Source organism: Lemur catta, chromosome 1 (assembly GCF_020740605.2).
Source record: "Lemur catta isolate mLemCat1 chromosome 1, mLemCat1.pri, whole genome shotgun sequence".
NCBI lineage: Eukaryota > Metazoa > Chordata > Mammalia > Primates > Lemuridae > Lemur > Lemur catta.
The window spans coordinates 57,158,081-57,178,356 of record NC_059128.1 but is presented as its reverse complement, the minus strand read 5'-3'; the positions used below and the strand labels follow the sequence as shown (position 1 = coordinate 57,178,356).

General features: G+C 42.9%; 1 protein-coding gene across 8 annotated transcripts in view; it reads left to right on the top strand.

Annotated features, from left to right (window-relative positions):
- The window catches only part of NPAS3 (neuronal PAS domain protein 3), an 833,226-nt gene extending 813,245 nt beyond the window's left edge, over positions 1–19,981 (top strand). For 5 of the 8 annotated variants that reach the window (XM_045568967.1, XM_045568957.1, XM_045568947.1 and 2 more), the window contains 3 exons: positions 10,132–10,279; positions 13,679–13,803; positions 15,585–19,981. In XM_045568967.1, coding sequence (XP_045424923.1) covers positions 10,132–10,279; positions 13,679–13,803; positions 15,585–16,933 — 1,622 coding nt within the window. In that variant the 3' untranslated portion in view covers positions 16,934–19,981. The remainder of the gene's footprint in view (positions 1–10,131; positions 10,280–13,678; positions 13,804–15,584) is intronic. The other 3 variants (XM_045568985.1, XM_045568977.1, XM_045568931.1) reach the window with 3 other exon arrangements.
- The last annotated feature ends 295 nt before the right edge of the window (positions 19,982–20,276 follow it).

Below are 20,276 nucleotides of genomic sequence, written 5' to 3'. Positions count from 1 at the left end.
AGGATTTGAAAACTCCGATAAATTGAACCAAGAATGTGGGACCATCTCCTCTCCCACTAGGTTAACACAAGATGCCTGATAGTTCACAGGATTTCAGCATAAAGAAAGAATCACTAAGAATCACATTATCAGTACTACCATGGTAGGTTAGTGAAATTACACAGGGATTCTAAAAGCAGCAACTCTCTAAAACCTTACAAAGTGGCCTGGGGGGAAACTTCTTTTCTCTCTTTGATGTTGTGCTCCAGCAGCAAGGCTCAAGGCTCTGGAGCTGTGGGATTTCAGAGAAAAGGAGCCAGAGAGTATAGGTGTGGTGGCAGTATTTTCCTTCATAGCACCTTACCCAGTCTGAGAAAACTCTGGAAGAGTTATTTCAGCAAGAAAGACTTCCAGATTGTCTGTGAGATCATGGGGAGTTAAAAAGCATGACCTACCCAATATACTTGGGGGGGGGTGTTAAAAAATACAGTAGCCTAAGTGTTTATTTCTCAATTACAAACTAACTTCTATATTTCCTAACAAAACTAATATACAGCTACCTGACATAATGCATTCCGCGCTGCTTTGCATCAATAACCCCTACACTTCCCTCCTGAAGGCGTCTCATCGCCAAATGCAAGCAGACTGCTTAATGCAGGACTAATTAGTATATCCCCTTCCAGTCTGCAGGCCTCCATTGTAATTCCTTCCCAGCTCATTTTTTTCCACAACCGAGCATCAATCAAAGTAAGTGCCCTGCCTGCCTAGGCAACACAAGATGTCCTCCATGCATTTGTCATCTGCCACACAAACAAAGAGGGAATTTAATTGTTGATTTGGGTATGCAGCCATTGCACACAGTAAAGGAAGCTGCAAGTGAAGGAAGAAGGGAAGGTTTAAAGTTTGATGGGTGGGCCAAATACAGAGAGAGAGCTCAGGGGATTTTTTTCTGTTTTCTGATCTCAGCCTTTCTTCAGGGCTGGGTCTTCAGGGATTGAGCTGCAACCTGGTCATTGGCTGGACTTTTTCCCAAAGCAAATGAGTTTTTCCACTTCTTCCATATGAATATGGAAATTCTCAAGAAAGGAAATGCATGGAATAGCCACCATGTCTGACTTTCTTCAGAAGCCAAGTCGGCGTACATCGTGTGCCTGTCCATTCACTGAAGAGACTGTCACATGGGGGCAAAATAAAGCCAGGTTTTTATGCAGCAGTGAATTAGTATTAATATTTTGTCTTTTTTGGGAGGGGCGCAGGGGAAAGACAAGTACTGATTTTGGCTTTTCAAGCCCATGGTCGGGCAAGCATAGAGAAAAGAGACCAGCAAGAGGGCCTCACTACAGCCAGGTCCCCGGCTCCACTTCTGCAGTGACGTCTGTGGCGCAGTGGCTTCAGCATTTGCCCCCAAGCTTCCTGAATCAGAATCTACAGTCAGCAAGATCTGCAACGGACTCTTGTTAAAGCTTGAGAAGTACTGACCATACTAGTATTTAGAAGGCACTATTTCACATAAACAATAAAGACAAACTATTTTTTATATTTTCTTTTCCTCTCAAATTGGATAATTCTAAGAATAATAGTAAAATGTGAGCAAGGAACTGGCTCTGAGGGTATTTCACTCAATCAATGTTCTAATGAACTAAGTGATTACTTGATAAATCACTTTTATTTATCTTTACAAAAAAGTTTTAAACAAACAATGGAGAAAGCTAACTCAGTATAAATAGTAGTAATATCCAACCCAGTAGGCAAAAGGGGATCTTTGGTTTTTTTCCTCAGGTTAATATTTTCCTATTATTGTCCTTGATTGCATGTGTGACTATGAGCAGTAATATATTCCCTCTTCAAGTTCATCTAACATTTGTGAGTACTTACTGTATACAAAGCTTTGTAGAATTGCTATGAAGTTTCAAAATAACTAAGATATGGTCTCTATCTTGGAGGAGCTTACATACCGGTAGAGAAGACAGCATGAAATAGCCAATTCCGAATAGTTGGCACAATATGAGGACTGGTAAGATGTATAAACAAAATACAGACACCTCAGAAGTGAGAGTGACCAAGAGGAGGATGGAGAAGTAAGCCCAGAGGCAGATTTTCCCTGGACTTTGAAAGAGAATGGCAAGAAGCCAAGATGGCAGGAGAGACATGGGCATCGCAAGCTTAGAAGAGCATGGGAGAGACATGGAATCCAAACACGTGAGCTGTTCTCTCTCCCTAGAGAGTAAGCCAGGACTCTGATTTGACTGATAAATTCTAATACCATCCTCACATGGAGTCTTGGGCTTTTCCCTATTACTATTTCAATTAGTAGCTGCTTTCATTGTAGATTAAAACCCTTATATTTGACAAAAAAATAACCCATTGTTCTTATAAGGCATGATCAGAAGGAAAAAAAAAAGCCATACTTCTAAATCATCCATTTTAACCTAAATCAATTAGCCAAAATAAAATCAATTTCATTACTTCTTATAATGGCATCTTGTTCTTAAACTTGTGTAAACTATTTTTTCAAATGCTTTCCTTAAAACATTTATTTAATGACACCATGAAGATCTCAAAAAACTTGACTCAAACTTTTTTTTTTTAACTCAAATGAGTGGCATAGGATTTAATTCACATGTGTGTGTCACATAAAATAGTTTTTCCATGAATGTAGGGTTGATAAAGATCAGGTTATTTGAACCTCTTTATGCATTCCCACATCCTCTCTGACTCCCTAGAATTTTCGGTGGGACATATCAGCTAGAATGTATCTGGTTATAAGTAACAGAAAACCCAAGTAAAAATAACTTAAACTTCTCTGTAATTATCTTAACTTTCTCTTCAAGATCAAAACACTCGATCAGACTATCAAGATAGCACTACTGATCATCAGTTCCTCACAGGACAGTGTCCAAATTCAGGAAGAGCCAGTTGCTGTTTTGTGTTCATTTCTGAGAGCAAAGAAAACATTTCCAGAAGCCCCCCCAGGAGAGAGAATCCCCGCTGTGTCCCCTAGTCCAGTGTTTCATCAGATGCCCAAGCCTAAGCCACACACTGGCAAGGGGATGGAGTTACTATCTCTGATTTAAACAATCAAGGTTTATCCCCTAGGACTTGGGAGAAGGCCATCAGACATAAAACCCAAAATTAGAGTTCTGTTATCCAAAAACAATGATGACTACATGGGAGCATCTGTAATGTCTTCACAACAAAGCACTTGGATTTCTCAAACACTGCATAACAATTGGCAAATAGAATATGTCTGGGCTCTTTTAAATATTCCTGATTTTACAAAACACTAGGTTCTGTATACCTATGCCTTACCACTTATACATTTCTTTTTAAAGATGTCTAGTGGATTAAAATGACTGCAGCCAGAGACACAGGGTCTACCAGAATTGAAAAACAAATCTGAGTGTAAGGTCTACTTTACCCCTTCTGCCTTTTTTCCATTCTACCTACATCCTAATCAGATTAACTGCTTCAATACCTTATCACTCTTAATTGTTAAAGGGAGCTGAAGGATTCAACCAGCCCAAGTCAGAGTCCTTCTGCTTTTATAAACCTACATAGCACTTTCCACACAATTATCACTGTTATAAGTTTATTAGTGAAAATGATTGATATGCTTCTCTGTCCCATTCAAAGGCAAGTAGAGGTAAATCCCAATTTCCAGAAGGAAAACAACTTTTTCAGCCACCTCCCACGGTTGACACTTCCCCTCAAGTTTCATTGTCCAGTGTTTTATCATAGTCACTGGCGGGGGCAATGCAGACGTCACGACTAGTGGAGACTAATGTGGGAGGACAGGCCCATGACAGATTTTGCACACTGTGATATCCCGTCTTGCCCAGAGTGGGCACAGAGTATCCCATGCACAGAGTAGGCACTCAAAAATTATCTGTCAAATGACTGAATAAATCCCTCAGTTCCTAGCCATAAATCTTTCCTAATTCCACGCTAAAGTGTTCACTGCTTCTCCTTTATAGAGCAAATCCTCCCCACCCCCCGCCCCACAAAAAAAGAGAAGGTGTGAGCGCTAAAAATTACTCTGTCCTTAACCATTTTAGGTTGAGAAGGGCAGGAATGAGAGCTACTGAAACTCCCCAGTTGGACAGAAAACATCTTGAAAAAATCTAAGATCTCGGATGTCCGTCATGCCAGCAATTACTTTGATTCTTCCTGTCCTAGAACATGATACCATCAGAGTTTAAAAGCCTTGGTCTTCAATTCAGTACATTATCACAAAGAGAAAGGGAATTTATTTTTGAAACCTAACAAATTAACATGTTCAGAATCAATGAAAAGTTTCCTGCATGATTCAATATTAAGAGTTAATAAAAATCTATCAATTGGCAGTGGTATAGGAAAAAACCTCTCTTGAGATTGTAAATCACACAGATAGCAATTCGAGCAGGGCCTGTCATTAGCGTATTAGGGGGGAAATCCATAGATGATACATAGTCATTCACAGAACATCCACAGGTCTTCTGTCCTTAAGCTCGTAACTCGAATATCATTCAATTTCAACAAATATTGCTCAGCACGTAGATTTACAAAAAAACTAAAAGCCAATTTGTGAATGCCTGCTATTTAAGACATCTAGCTCACTAATTACAAAATCTATAGGAAAGTCTGCACAGCATCAAAGCCTCAGTCGATCCTATAAGCAGTTCTAAGTGAAAAACTGTCTCTTCTGTGAGTAAATAAAGCACTTAATGCAGTTTCTGGCTATAATGCTGTTTTTCCCGTGGGTTTTGAAAATGACCTTCCTGTAAACATCAAGGACTATAACTTTTTAGATAAAGAAACTTGTTCTTGTTTTAAGTCTGTGTCAGGTTTATTCCCTGATAGCCTACAGATTTTCAAAAGCCAAGGAAAAAGTAATCCAGAATTTAAAAAAAAAAAAAAAAAAAAAAAGTCCTGTTTCCAGAATGAAGTTCCCTGTCAGCCTGCCTTGGGCCTTAGGTGGAGAAGCGGAGATTAAAGAGTCAGTATTCTTTTTCATGTTTCATCTGCCAGTTTTGTGAATGTAGAAAGAGAACCAGTGGCTACAGCTAAGCACCCAACTGTGGTATTAAGTACAAAGTGTGATTCTAGCACACCCCGTTACGTACACATACAGACACACACTCCACTTTAGTGAATTCAAAAATAATTTTTGAGTTCCTGGCAGAAGGCACCGCTCTCTGTTCCCCGCAGCCGCTGATGAAGGTACCTCAAGGAGGCGATGAATGGCGCTGCAGATGCAGCCTTATATCGCCATGACGATAATGAAGCTCTTTGTTCAGCTGTGTGAATGTCAAGTGGGGAATCTCTGATGATCTCACCATTTCCTATTTATTCTATACTTACCTGAATACACCAAGTATTGCAGCTTTTTAATGCATATGCAAACTACTAAAATGTCCTTTTGTGAGACACTTTGCTAAAAGACGGCTTTTGATACGTGTTCATCTCCTCTTCAGACTGAATTAGACTGCTTCCTTCTTTTTATGACACAACTAACTCACTATTTAGAATCTTTGGCTTTGATTTTGTAGAACAGCCCAACAGGAAGAGACCATGTTCTCTTTTTTCCTCCATATTTCTGAAGGCAAATTTGTACTGATTTGTTTTGATTTACTAACAGAATTATGTTCCTGCCACAGACACTGGCTTCCTTTGTGTCCTTTCAGTTATCGGGCTGTGTCTGTGGGCAGGGTTTCCCAAGGAGAACTGAAATCTCTCTGTTGGACACTGTGCAGGGCCACGGACGTGTGCCTCAGCAAAAAAGTTCACCACATTTGGGGCGAGAGTAACTATTCTTCGTAAGCGGTACGTTTCTTACATGCCGACCGATACGCTCAAACCAAGAGACCAGGGGACATTTTAAAAAATATATGCAGCAACACTGAGCATCTAGTCTTGGGGTTGGGGGGCGGGGAGAATGTGTGTAAAAGGTCATGTGTTCTACAACGTAAGCACTCTACAATTTTTTTTTTTTTTAATGGCACTGTATTTGCAGCTCCCTTCACAGGGGTGGGTGGTGTTTTGACTCCACTAGCGAAAGGTTTTCTCATTGTCAGACAAGCTGGGCTGGAACAGTTCGACCAGGAGGGCTGAAATCCCTGTTTGTCTCTGTGGCGTTGTTCTCACAAGCGGGAGGTCACACCTCTGTCCTCTGAAGAGCACAGTTTGTAACTCTAAGGCACCTGTATCTCACAGGGTGGGCTGGTGCTGACAGCAGCTTCTTGGTTTTCCTTAGAACAGGAACAGCCAAAACAATTGTTTACGATTCCGAGTAAGAAGGAAGGTGTTCTTGCATGGTAGTAGAGGCGTTCACAATCAGTGGCCGGGACCATTCGAGATTCTAAGTGAACCAGTGAAGATTTATCTTCATGTTTACTTTGTAAAATCTAAGAAGAGACCATTCAAAAGTACTGAGATCCTTAAATAAAAACTAACTCTGGTAGTACAACTCTAAAGATGTAATTCTAGAGACATTACGATGTAATCAGTGAATCTGGTGAGAGACACACAGGCTGGTCATCCCAAAAATTGTGGACGGCAGAAAGTAAACTTTGGGACAAACGGAAGAAAAGATGCCAGTATACACATTAGAAGTATTCAGATCATATCACATGGATGTGATAGTAAAAATATAATCTACATATGTATTTCCTCTTTCTCTGCTTCCTTTTTATAGGGTGTGCATATGGTTATGAAATTACTCCTGGGCTTATTGGTTTGATGAGTGTCCATCTCTCTTCAAGAGACAATTAACTGTTTTTGAAAGACCTCCATATCAAGTAACTAACATCGTGCTTATTTTTGTTTTTCCTCACAAAAGGGGATTTTTTTTTTTAATGAAACAAACTGACACAAATATTCTCTCCTTTCTCTCTATCAAAACCTAAAACTTGCAAATAAAAACAACAGCCACTGGATTAAAGAGAATCAAAAAAGTTTTTTTGTGTTTTTCAAGTTCTCTAATTTATTACACACTAAAAATCTCTTTCAACCTGGCACCAAGGTGGCTTTTCTTCTTGAGCTGATTAGGACCACATGAGCTCAGGAAAAGCTGTCACATCCTGCCTCTGGCACAGCTGGAATGATCCAACTGATTTGCCAGTATGATTTTTTTTTCCAAGAAAGAAGCTTCATCCCAAAGTCATAAATTTATATTCTGGAAGCCCAAGCAAAAATTATTCCTTGTTCATTTTAAAGGAAGCAAAATTCCATGGGACCTCCTGAAAACCAAAGCAACTTGGGCAATGTTTTGGTCAATACATCATGCTTTAGTGGGCGCGAACTCCACGCCTCATCTTTAGTTGCGTAGATTCCCACTGGCACTTGGGGGCTTCATTCAGAAAAACACTAATCCCCAGGCAAGAGGCACGATCTGAGACCATGCTAGAATGTTTACCCTTTAAGAATTCTGTCAGACTGAGCCCAGGAGAAACTCTGGGTTAGGTCAAACTTGTCGTCTTCAGCTGACCACGGTGGGCTCCTGAGCCTGCCCTGTGTATTCACCGTGGTTAAGTTAAAGGCAACTGAGTGGCTCCCTGACTCCACAAGGAGTCCCTGAGAGTTTCCTTCCTCTTCAGTCCTTTTACAGTCACCCCTTACACATCAGCATTCACCTGGTCCTGCCTCTTTTACATTTAGGTCTCCTCTCTTTGCTAGATGGCACCTCGCCTGGGTGATAAAGAAAGCTGTATTATTGTATTCGTGGGCCCTAATAAATTACTACTGTATTTGTCTCCTCAGAAAACACGCATACATTTAAGCAGACCCAGTCATCCAGCCTAAACTCAAAAAGATGACACCGTATCTGTCTGTTAGCAAAGAAGCCTGTCGGCACACACCTGGAGACCACCAGAGCAGCAGATGTTTTGCTGGGTGCTAATTTAAGAATTGGGGTTTTGTTTTTAAGTACGAGAAAGTATTATTAGGAAGGAGATGATGTAATCTTTATGTTGATTCTGCAAATTCTACTTTGATTTTATAATGCCGTTATCCTCTTGCCCCTTTCTATACTTTGTATATGGGGAATAATTTTTTTTTTTAATATTGCCTGCTTTTGGTCAAATTCTAGCCCAGAATCCCCAGCCAGGCTGGCCTGAGCTGGCTTTCTATCTCAATGTTTTCTCCATGGTATTATAAAAACAGACTTCTTAATCTCTTCGCCATAGTTAAAAATGCCCATTTGAAATTATTCTTTATTCTAGATACAACGCAGATAGAATTATACCACCGACCATTGATTGGAGTGCTACAAAGTTTTCTCTGAAAATAGTGGACAGAATTACATAACCCATCGTTCCTCCATTAATAGTTAACCAGGTTGAAAGGCTCTGAATAAAAGCACATCTCGTTGCATGCAACAATGGTTTGACAGAAGAGCTGTATGGCGGAGTTAGTATTTTACTGCTTTCAGCTTCACCACGCAGTTTTGTAGCCTGGGAAGCCATGCATGCAGAATGGCAGAACTTACAATTGCCTACAAAAGGAGAGTACAATGCTACCTGTGGAGCCTCGCCACCAAGAGAAGATGACAGTTCCGGGCCTTAAAAATACACTAAACTGCTGAATGGTTCAGAATGGAACTTGTCACCATTCGGAATACTCATGAAAGGCTTTTTCAGGCAAACAGTTAAGACATGATCACTGAAGTTTACAATCCTCCAGTTAGTGTACTGTAAGAAAAAAAGGGACAATGAAAGAAAAGCTTCAAAGTTTATATGTTTATGGGTACAATATGTGGAGGTATGATTTCTGAACACTTTCAGAGCCTGGAAAAGCAGCTCAGGACGTGATGACAATGAGCCTCAGCAGCCTTATACGCGGCTCTTTTCCAAAGTGACTTCTCTTTACCCATCCACCCCCCCAAAAAAAAAATCAAAATGTACTTCATGAAACTATTGTATATGAAGCACTTATTAGCCGTAATTAAATGGACAATATGAATTTACTACGTCTTTAGGACTCTGGCTTGTTCTGGTTTAGAGCAAGATGATTAATGCAAATACATATTACTTGAGATAACCATTTAGCAGCTAATTTAGCCAAATTTATTACAGCAGTTAGAGGTTTTTCATTTTAGCAGACGGAGACAAGGACATGCCAAAAGTGGGCGCCGTAGACGAGTGCACACTGCCCTCTAGTGGCCATCCTGCCGGTGAGCTGTTGGGGGGCGCCGAGTCGCTGCGATCCTTGTCCAAGTAATCACAGCGGGTTTTGCACATTTCCGGCATCCTTTTAAACCATTCCCATCCATAGCACTTTATTTCAGCAGATGATTTACTGCACTTTCCCCTTTTACTAGCTCAGGAGTACCCAGATACAAATCAAATCAATTTCACCTTGGCAAGATTTTGGTTAAAGTATCATTTTTAACATCTGCATTTTAAAGCTCTCTTTCAGTGGGTATTTAATGGCACCGTTTCACATTACTGATTGTTTTTACTTGTTCCTTCATTTTGGGCCATATTTCAGAGTCTGTGTGGAGCTGTCACTCTGTTTGGCTCTAGCCAAGTCAATTCTGTGCCTCCCTTAGGCCAGTGTTTCTCTCTGACTCCACTGGGGAATTTATTTTGTTCCAACATTCAGCAAAGTCTCACCAGAATCTCCCCCGACTGACCACTGTAAATTTAGTTCATCCGAGGATTATAAATTTCTGTGAGACAAGATCAAAAGGAACAGATGTGTAAGGGCGCTGGTTGATACTGCTCACACTGTGGAGAAATGATCAAAGACAGAGGGGTAAAGCATATTTGGAAACATTCAAATATCCAGAATCTCAAAGAAGTCTCCCTTCGAGCTATGAATAAATCACATACAAATTTGCCATCTGACGTCAAACCCATTGACAATATCCACACTGCATTAGGTGTTCTGTGAGCCAAAAAGATTTGCAGTCCTTTTATTCTTCCTTTCACACCATGGCTGCCCAAAACGGAATAAAGTCTTGCTGCAAATGCCAATAACCCTGGCTCTGGAGCTGCCGCCCCACTGAATTTTTTATTTCATTTGTCCCACTGATGGCATTCTGCATTAAGCATACAGAGGGCCGCCCCTGGCTCGGTGCAGGACCTCCCATTTCTAGGCGTAAAGTTTTGCAGAGATGAAAATCTTTTGATCCCAGTCTTAACACAATGCCTTCTGTTTTGTTTGTTTCCCCAGTGCTGAATAAGGGTCAGTGTGTGACAAAGTACTATCGCTGGATGCAGAAGAATGGAGGATATATTTGGATACAGTCTAGTGCCACCATAGCTATTAATGCCAAGAATGCAAATGAAAAGAATATCATCTGGGTGAATTATCTTCTTAGGTATATTTTCTAATTCTTTTTTATTTCTGCCTCTGTTATAAAATATGCAGCCCCATGGTTAATAGATGACATGTTATATTATCTTTTGACAGTACCTAGTGTGGAACTTCATGGAAATTCTGCTCTTATTTCCACAAGATTCAAAGAAATATGAGAAGATCAAACTGTGCTGGAAGGGACTTGTGGGGGAGATTTGCAAAATTTTCAGTAATTCTTGGTGTGTCAACATTTGGGCAGCTCTGCAGAAGTTGCTTTGGTTTTCTCACAAATGTTCAGGCCAGAAAAAAAATACAGACTTTGGCCTATAGCTAAAACACCCCAAAAGCACCTCTTTATCCCCACCACATGTACACTCACACACTCCAATCCTAATGAAAATTAAGCAAATGGGAATGGAAGACAAGGAGCAGGGTACATTATATTCCTCTTATATTGGATCCCTTAGAGGCCCTTAGCATATTCCATAGGGTTTGATTACCTAGGCATTATGGCTCTGGTAAACAAACGGAGAAGGCAGTCTTCTTTTGCCGACTGTTCTGCAATCTCTGGCAAGTGTTTCTGCTCTTAAAATGGGTCCTCAAATTTCTATTCACAAATGAGCCCAAGCTCAACTGCTTCCCTAAATTTTAGTGAGACACCATCTCTCTCCTTCCCTATCTACTTTTTGCCTGTGGATTCAAAGCAGCAGAAACATAACCAAGACCAACAGACTGTATGGTGTGAGTCTAAGGAAAAGCTTTCAAGCTCTCTACCAGTCCTGTCACGAAGCTCTCACAATGCTGAGCCTGTCTCCCACCACTGCACTCCAGTCTTTGGCTTTTCTTGGCCTAAAGCCACCGAGCTGAGCCCACACACGGTCTGAGTAGGAAAATTTCAGTAGGTCTTATAAATGGAAGTTGGTGCCCTTTGGCTGATAATTTAGACAGGGAGTACCTGAATCCCATTTTTCTTTGAGACAGCCAAATGGAGCTGAGAAGCTAACAACCATGGCTCATCAACACATCGGCCCTTCAGAGTATGTTCACACACTTTGGTGATGACTTGAAGGCATGAATGTGCTTGCTACCAACAGCATATCAATCAGACACTAATGATTATTGCTCTAGAGAGGGCCTTAATGTGCACCACTTAAAAGAGTCTTCATTTATCTACTTTCTGTTTCCTTTTTTTGACCTCTTCTGCTCTGCATTAACTGTCTCTCAAGGTAAAAGTATGTGTACTTAATGTGGCTTTTTCCAAGGCCTGGTTTTCATGCAAACTATCCCCCGTGTTTTTGATATGCTCAAGATGGAGTCTGATATCAAAGAATCCTTGTACATAAAGTTTTGTGGAACAGTGACTCTATTTGATGCAGAGGTTATAAAAACACATATGCCAAACAGAAAATAGAGTGAGGTAGTGTGGCACTGACATTCTTTTGCTAGGCAGAAATGATGTTGTGTCAAGGGGCCCCATTACTATTAAGAATTAGAACAATGGTAGCAGGGACACCATGGACTAGAGAAGTGTCTGAATCCCATGCTGATGTAACACAGAATACCGAAGTCATCTATGTGGGTTTTACTCTCATTCGGTTCAGATTTCTCCCTATCTGGATCTTTCTTACAGCTTTATCAGCTTCATGACTTCCTCCTCTGTCCCCAAATGGAGGGAGTAAGTAAGAAGGCTGAGGAGAAGTCAATCTGTGCAATTATGGATCAACACCATTTATCTAGCCTAGGATAAATGGTACACTCTCATGAACTTTGTTGATTCTATTCCATCGAATTCCATATGGATAGGAAGGAAGCAGTTGGGATATCAAAGACCAGTATTCAGATTGAAAAGCTTCAATCTCGGATGTGGGAGACCTGTTTCAGCTGACCAAAAGATGCACCCTGAGGTCAATGATAACAGACAATACCCTGGAGGACAGGGGATCTGGGAATCCCCATGGCATCTGCACCAAGGAAGACCAGTGTAGATGGGCTGTAGCAGAGGAAATTCCACCAAGCCAGCTAGAGATCTAATAAGAAAGTGATGGGGCCTTGGCAAAATAGCAACTACTGAAGTTTGGTTTTCTTTCCCACATCGTCTTTTGTTCTTCCCTGAGCAACACTCTCATGCTATTTCTTCCTTCCCAGAATCCCTCACATCTGGGCCCCAATGCAGGTTTGTCATTCCCTGTTCTGAAATTACTGCTCCTCCAGTTTTCTTGTCATTCCCTCATGGGGCTTCATAGAATTATAGACTTGTAGAGTATTCAGAGGCAGAGTCAGCGCTAAGTCCACCTTCCCACCGTTAGTCTCATCTGATTATCTAAAGAAAGCTTTGCAGATGAAGCTAATTCACACTAAGGAGTAAATGCCTGATAATCCATCTTAGTGAATTACCCCTCCCAGGGACATTTGCAGTTTTAGAGCAGTTACTGAAATAGTGACTCTCTAATATAGAAATTTCATTAGAGATTAGCAAATGAGTCAGTAATCATCAATTGTAAGTCTCCGCTTGGCTAGCCATCATGGAAGGACAGAAGAGGCATCTCCCATTTTGAGGCAGGAGGCATTCCTTGTGTCTTCAGATTAGCCCATACTGGTTATACATCAGGCTGGCCTTGCAGTGGCATTTCCAGAAGGCAACTAGCTCAAACTGACCGAACGTGCTGTCTTTTCCAAAAAAGGCTTGTTTCTGAATTAAAAATAGAACAAAAATTAAGCACATTTGTGCAAATGGGGTTAGATCCATTCTGTCAGGGCCTCTTTCACACTGGGACTCTCCCCACTGCAATCAGATTTCCAGCTAATAAGCCACAGGTGTGCACCACATGAGCAGCTGAAAATGTGATTGTAATGGGTGTGTTGACAGTTTGGTAGCCACAATCCACGCATCCCAAGGCGCACCTGTGCTTCTGCCGGATCTTTAGGCACCGAGGGCTCTGCCCCCCACCAATAGCTTTGGAGCCATCTGAACAGCTAAGAAGCTACATCAGGGGACCAAGACAAGGGTACAGAGGCCATGGACTCATTAGATGGCCAAGAGAAGTCAGGGCACACCGGGCAGTGTGGGAGTGAACTGTCGAGAGTACTTGCCAGCCTCCCTTCCCCAGGTGCTATGTGGTGAAGAATATCAAGCAGCACAGCTCCCTGGCCCCCGGCGGTACCTGATGATTTAAAAGCTTTTCAGTGGATTTCACGGAGCTTTTGGGTATTCAATCACTGTAGCAGGGTGCACCTGTACCCTGGCATGTGAACTCCAAGCTTCCATAAAAGTCCCATGGAGAGCTGAGAAATGATTTCGTGTTTACTCTCCTAAACTTTAAAAATTCCAGAAGTTTGGGGCAAGGCAGTGGGGGAGGATGGTTCAAAGCAAACCATGCAGAATGGGTGTCTGCACGCCTGACCAATGCCTCCCTCCCCACAGCAATCCCGAGTACAAGGACACCCCAATGGACATCTCACAGCTCCCCCACATGCCAGAGAAAACCTCCGAATCCTCAGAGACATCCGACTCGGAATCAGACTCTAAAGACACCTCAGGTATTACAGGTATTACTTCTTTACCATGTTCTGCAGTTACGGCTTGCCAGTCCATACCCCGGGGGTGGGCAGCTGCCAAAAGGCCCTCGTCAGAGGCAAAGCAACTGCCAAATTGTATATATAGACATATGTCACTTCAAGTGATTACTGAGTCTCCTCCTGCCTCTACACATACACACATATGTATAAATTTGTACACCACATCCTATATGCACATTATATACACACAATACATACAGGTGTGTGCTGGATAAATAACATTTCTTATAAATATATGCATTATATATATGTTGTGGTATATAAACATATATACACACACATAAATACACAGAAAGAAGCTGAATGAGTAGCAATCATTTAATGTCAGCCCCTCACTGACCATACAGCAGGAGCCCTGCTCTAACCCCACAGCTAGTTCTGGCCTCTTTATTGGAAGCACATACCAGGGCTAGCTCTGGGACAGTCTGTGTGCCTTTGAGTCCCAAATATTCACATTCTCACCAACATGAGACTGGGACTGAGCCTCTAAAGTGGGATACTTAATGGCATGGGTAAATGCCTCTTTCAGGATGCTGGACTGTTACTTATTTTCTGAATCTATGCAGGACTCACCCATGCTTTCCCATTTCCAGTTATTTGGGGAATTAGACTTCTGAGTAGTTCTTTGGGGCACAGGAAAGTTAATTTAAAAATTTACTTTTCCTCCAATCTACAACCCCCTTTCACAGACACACACATAAGGCCAGGGAGTGCAGAACTCATGGGATTTTACAGCTGCAAAAAACATCCTAAATCTCTTCTAACCCAACCTCTTCTGCTACAGAAAAGGCAACAAAGGCCAGAAGTTACATGATTCGCACAAGGTTCTAGCCCAGGCTGCCAGCCAGGCTTCATCCTCACATTTTCTTTGATTGCGTATCTGGGAAAATCGCTTCTCCCTAAAATGTGGCAGGTGACTTGGTTTCCCCCATAATTAGGGCACCTGCTCTGCAGCGTGGCCACACACGCAGGCCTCTACTCCAGACCCAGCCTCACGGAGGCAGCAGGAGGGAGGGAGTACTCACCACATCTTGTTTTCCTGTCCTCTAAATTGCATTAATTAAGGTTTTACTATCACGTAAGTTCTAGAATAAATAGTCTCTGCCCCTTTTCTATATAGTATATAGTTGTGAACAAAACAGACAAAGATTCTCTACTGCATGGAGCTTATATTCTAGTGGGGGGGGGCGGGGAGAAACAGAAGTAAATAAAAATAAATAATTAAGACATAATAGAAAATCTGATGGTAGTAAGTGCTCTGGAGAAAAATAACTTAAGGAATGGAAAGAGGGAGTGTTGTTCTCAATAATGAATTCGCCAGTGGAAGGTACCCACCTCTTCAGAAAGTCACCTTGCACGCCATCATCGTGTGTGTCACCAACACCTTCCGGTTATTTGATCTGACTCCCTGAGTATCTTTCCAGGACTCCTCAAACTTTCATGTGCCTCAGAACCACCTGGGGATCTTGTTCAAAGCCACAGTCGGATTCAGTAGGGCTGGGTGGGGCCTGAGATTCTGCATTCGTAACGATTGTCCAGGTGCTACAATGCTGCTAGCCCAGGGCCCGCACCGAGCCCCCGTCCGGCTAATGCAGGCCCCCAGCGAGGGGAAGCCCAGGCCGCAAGGCCTCCAGCTCGCGGTGGGACACCCTCCCCGCCCCCCCCCACCCCCGGCTCTGCGCTGCTAACCTGGCGTCTTTTCTCTCCTCCCCCCGCCCGCACCCCGCCACCCCCGGCCGCGGCCCACGCAGAGGACAACGAGAACTCCAAGTCTGACGAGAAGGGGAATCATTCCGAGAACAGCGAAGACCCGGAGCCCGACCGGAAGCAGTCGGGCAACGCGTGCGACAACGACATGAACTGCAACGACGACGGCCACAGCTCCAGCAACCCGGACAGCCGCGACAGCGACGACAGCTTCGAGCACTCGGACTTTGAGAGCCCCAAGGCGGGCGCGGACGGCTTCGGCGCGCTGGGCGCGATGCGCATCAAGGTGGAGCGCTACGCGGAGAGCGAGTCGGACCTGCGGCTGCAGACCCGCGAGTCGCTCACGTCCGACAGCGCCAAGGACTCGGACAGCGCGGGCGAGGCGGGCGCGCGGGCCTCCAGCAAGCACCAGAAGCGCAAGAAGAGGCGGAAACGGCAGAAGGGCGGCAGCGCCAGCCGCCGGCGCCTGTCCAGCGCGTCGAGCCCCGGCGGCCTGGACGCCGGCCTGGTGGAGCCCCCGCGGCTGCTGTCCTCGCCCAACAGTGCCTCGGTGCTCAAGATCAAGACGGAGATCTCGGAACCCATCAACTTCGACAACGACAGCAGCATCTGGAACTACCCGCCCAACAGGGAGATCTCCAGGAACGAGTCTCCCTACAGCATGACCAAGCCCCCCAGCGCCGAGCACTTCCCGTCCCCGCAGGGCAGCGGGGCCGCAGGGGGGCTGCACGTGGCCATCCCGGACTCGGTCCTCACCCCGCCCGGCGCCGACGGCGCGGCCGCCCGCAAGACTCAGTTCAGCGCCTCGGCCACCGCGGCCTTGGCCCCGGTCACCTCCGACCCGCTGTCGCCTCCGCTCTCGGCGTCCCCGCGGGACAAGCACCCCGGGAGTGGCAGCGGGGGAGGCGGCGGCGGCGGCGGCCCCAGCGCATCCAACTCCTTGCTGTACACTGGGGACCTGGAGGCGCTGCAGAGGTTGCAGGCGGGCAACGTCGTGCTCCCGCTGGTGCATAGGGTGACCGGGACCCTGGCGGCCACCAGCACGGCCGCGCAGAGGGTCTACACCACGGGCACCATCCGCTACGCGCCCGCCGAGGTGACCCTGGCCATGCAGGGCAACCTGCTGCCCAACGCGCACGCTGTTAACTTCGTGGACGTTAACAGCCCCGGCTTCGGCCTCGACCCCAAGACGCCCATGGAGATGCTCTACCACCACGTGCACCGGCTCAACATGTCGGGACCGTTCGGCGGCGCCGTGAGCGCGGCCAGCCTGACGCAGATGCCCGCCGGCAACGTGTTCACCACGGCCGAGGGCCTCTTCTCCACGCTGCCCTTCCCCGTCTACAGCAACGGCATCCACGCGGCACAGACTCTGGAGCGCAAGGACGACTGAGGCGGCGGGGCAGGGGTCCGCTCGGAGGCATCGTCGGCGTTTTCGTTTAGACCTTTAATTCTAGCACTTTGAATTCGAGCAGGTCAGCGTCTCTGCCAGGGCGAGAGTCCCCATTCCATCCCCTCTTTCTTTGACTTGACTTATTCTTTCGTGTAAAGATATGTTTATTTTTTACCTTCGGAGGGTCAGATGACCAGTTGCCTGCCATTTTGTCTTCTTCTAAGATGTGTGTTGGGTTGTTTCGCTTTCCTTTGCATCTTTATTAAGATGTCTTTAATGTGTATATGCCTCTGCCATAGAATACTCAGTCTTGTGGTCAAGAGATTTCTCAAGTGACAACCATTGGGTTTTCTCCATAAAGATCTTGATATGATCAAGATGGAAAGAGACAAGCATAAACAATGTGCCCTGTTTGACTAAGTCAAATGAAATGGGGTGGTTTTTTTTGTTTGTTTGTTTGTTTGTTTCTGTTCCTAATTCCTTTAAAAATAGGGGAATAGTATTTTAGAATTTTATGCAGAATTTAATTATCTTTTTATGGTTAAGATTTTAAGATTTTCTTACTTGCACATAAAAATAATTTGGGTTCTTAAACTTAATTTCTGGCCTGTGACTAGAATGTTTAAAAAAAAGTTGGACTAAATGTTAATTACTGAAACATTAACTTAATTTCTAAAACCATGGTGCTATCATTTATTAATCTGTAATGTCTTCATGCAAAATGCAGCTCCTGGGCTGGGTTTTGGAAAAAAAAAATGTGTTCTGTCCTGGTCTGGAGTCCATTGCTGCAGTCTCCTTGGTTAGTTAAGACAAAGCCCTCATTAACATTTGCTGCAGGACTTAAAATTTTTTACCTCCCAACTAACAAACACAGCCTCACATTAAATTTAATGGGTCAGTAAAGCCCTTTTTAAAGGGGCTTTTGGAAAACTCAATCAAACTGATTTGAGGAGCAGTTTAGGTACATGCTGCCTTTTGTTGAGCTCTTTTTTCCTTACTCAGTCTAACTGAGGCTAATTTTGCAACTTCAATAACACTTCGGAGTAAAAGAAGGAAAAATATTTAACATGTTTTTGGGTTTTTTCATTTCTTGCTTAAAAAAAAGGAAGGTTGTATTTTGGGGGGACTGGTTTGATTTGGTGGAATTTATTTCCCTTTGGTTCTTATTTCTGGGTTGAAAACCAATAAGTTTGAAAACTAAAGAATGGGTTAATAAGCTTCAGACAGATAACTGCAACTGAAAACTGCACATTAAGTAAAAAAAAAAATTAAAAAAAAAGAAAAAGAAAAAGAAAAAAATATCCTATTTTGTCTTTGTTGCCAGAAATCAGTGTGGTGTCAAACACTCCAAATGACTGTCAAGTATAAATTCTTCTTCCACTTCATTTTTGGCAGCTGTTTGTTAAGGCATCTAATAACAGATGTGAGAACTGTAATGTGTACAATGTGTACGTGTCCTTGGCTGTCAGTCCCATTGCAGTTTCAATGTGTGTTTCTATATGCAGTATATACTAAGCTAATGTAGTTGTTTTGTCTTTTGTCTTCTCTGTGCTCTATCTCTAGTCCGGAGTGGTACAGTCCCATTCCTGCAGTCTTAGTGAATCAGTGATTCTTGGGGGTTAGTGGTTTTTGTGTGGTGGCCTTCCTCTGTAATGTCACCCTATGCTGCTTCTACTGTCTGTGAATCTTCCGTTTTACCTTTTAAAATTCCTGCTGTTGCTTTGCTGGTGTATATTCTCCCTACCTCTCCTTTCCTCCCTTTCCTTTCCCTTCTTCCCCCCTTCCCCTCCTCTTCATTCCTTCCCCCATCTCCAAAAATCTCTTTCATTCTCAGAGATAAAAAGACTCTTAACTAGCTCAAGGTTAATGGAGCCATTTTTTCCACAACGGAATTCTGGGTATGACTCTCTCTTCTGGAGTGCAACACAAAGCACTAAAGAATAATGCTCAGATATAGTAAATAAATTGATGCCATATAGCCTCAGTTGTTAACATTCCCAGAGTCCCTTGTGCTCTACCTATAAGCAGTGGGTGCTTTTCTTTGGTTTCCTTTCAGGTTGGCTGATGGAGCAATATATAAAGCAATTACCAGTGAGACAGAAAATTATTTCAAAAGTCAACCAACATTTTTAAGAAACAAAATGGGAGGGGGTAATGGAATATAGAATTGTCATATATATTTGTTTATTCGTGCAATGCTAATATAGTAACTCGGCTGTCCTTCGAATATCACTGTGTTGAGTGGATTCCTCTAGTACCTTTGATTCCATGAGTTGGGCCCAAACCACGGTGGAAAAACAAAAAGAAGGTAAATGCCGCAAATTTTAATAGTGAGCTTACTTGAAGGATTTAAGTAGGTTTAGAAGGTGAAGAAGGCTGATCAAGAAATTTTAAAGATTAATTTTGGAAGCTCTACTCTAGCTATCGAACAATCAAAGGAATGCACCTATCAGCTACAAAGAACAGCTAGACAGCTGTTTTTTTCTTTTATAAATGTTTCTGTGTTGTGTCAAAATGATTTCTGGTGATTTAAACTAACAGATAATCACAGCTGCTGTCTAAATCCATAGTGTTTAAAATTACAAAATGAAAAAAAAAAAACACTTCATTACCTGTGAAGACTGTGTCTGTGTTTTTAACTATTTCTTGTACAAATATATGAAAACTTTTATGAGGAGACTGGTGCCAAGTAGCTGAATAATGGGGAAAGGGATATTCTGTTCGTAAAAATCTTAGCAGTGTTACCAACTCTACGATATATATATAAAAAAATAATTAAAACGTTACAAAGCGACAGCTATGGTACATTTGTTTTGTGTGAAGCTAACCGGACCTAACTTCCTGAGTGCCTGGCTTATTTTGAAACATTTTTTTTCATTGACCATTGATAATGCTGCAAATCAGAAATGTACATACTTCATTTACAACAGGGTTCTTTTTATACTTTTGTAGATTCTCATACATGTCACATACATGGTTGTCTTTATGTAACTTAATTTTTTCATCCGCAGGTGCCATTTTCATAATAAACTTCTCTTGGATTTGTTACTATCTGGCATCATTTCTTTTACATGTAACCATCCTAACTAATGAATGCTGGTAGTATTTGTTTAAGCAGGTACCTTGGTCATTTTTCTCTATTTAAAAAAGTAAAAAAAAAAAAATGCATCCATATTTTTGCTAGTTTTGGAAAAAAATACATAGTTTATGTACTGATGAGGCTGACAAGGCACAGATTAAGATGCTAATCCAAATACTACACCAAACTTGCAACCATCCTAAATTTTCAGCTACCCCAACTCATTGTCATACTGAGCATTATTATGCACATTATCAAAGCTGA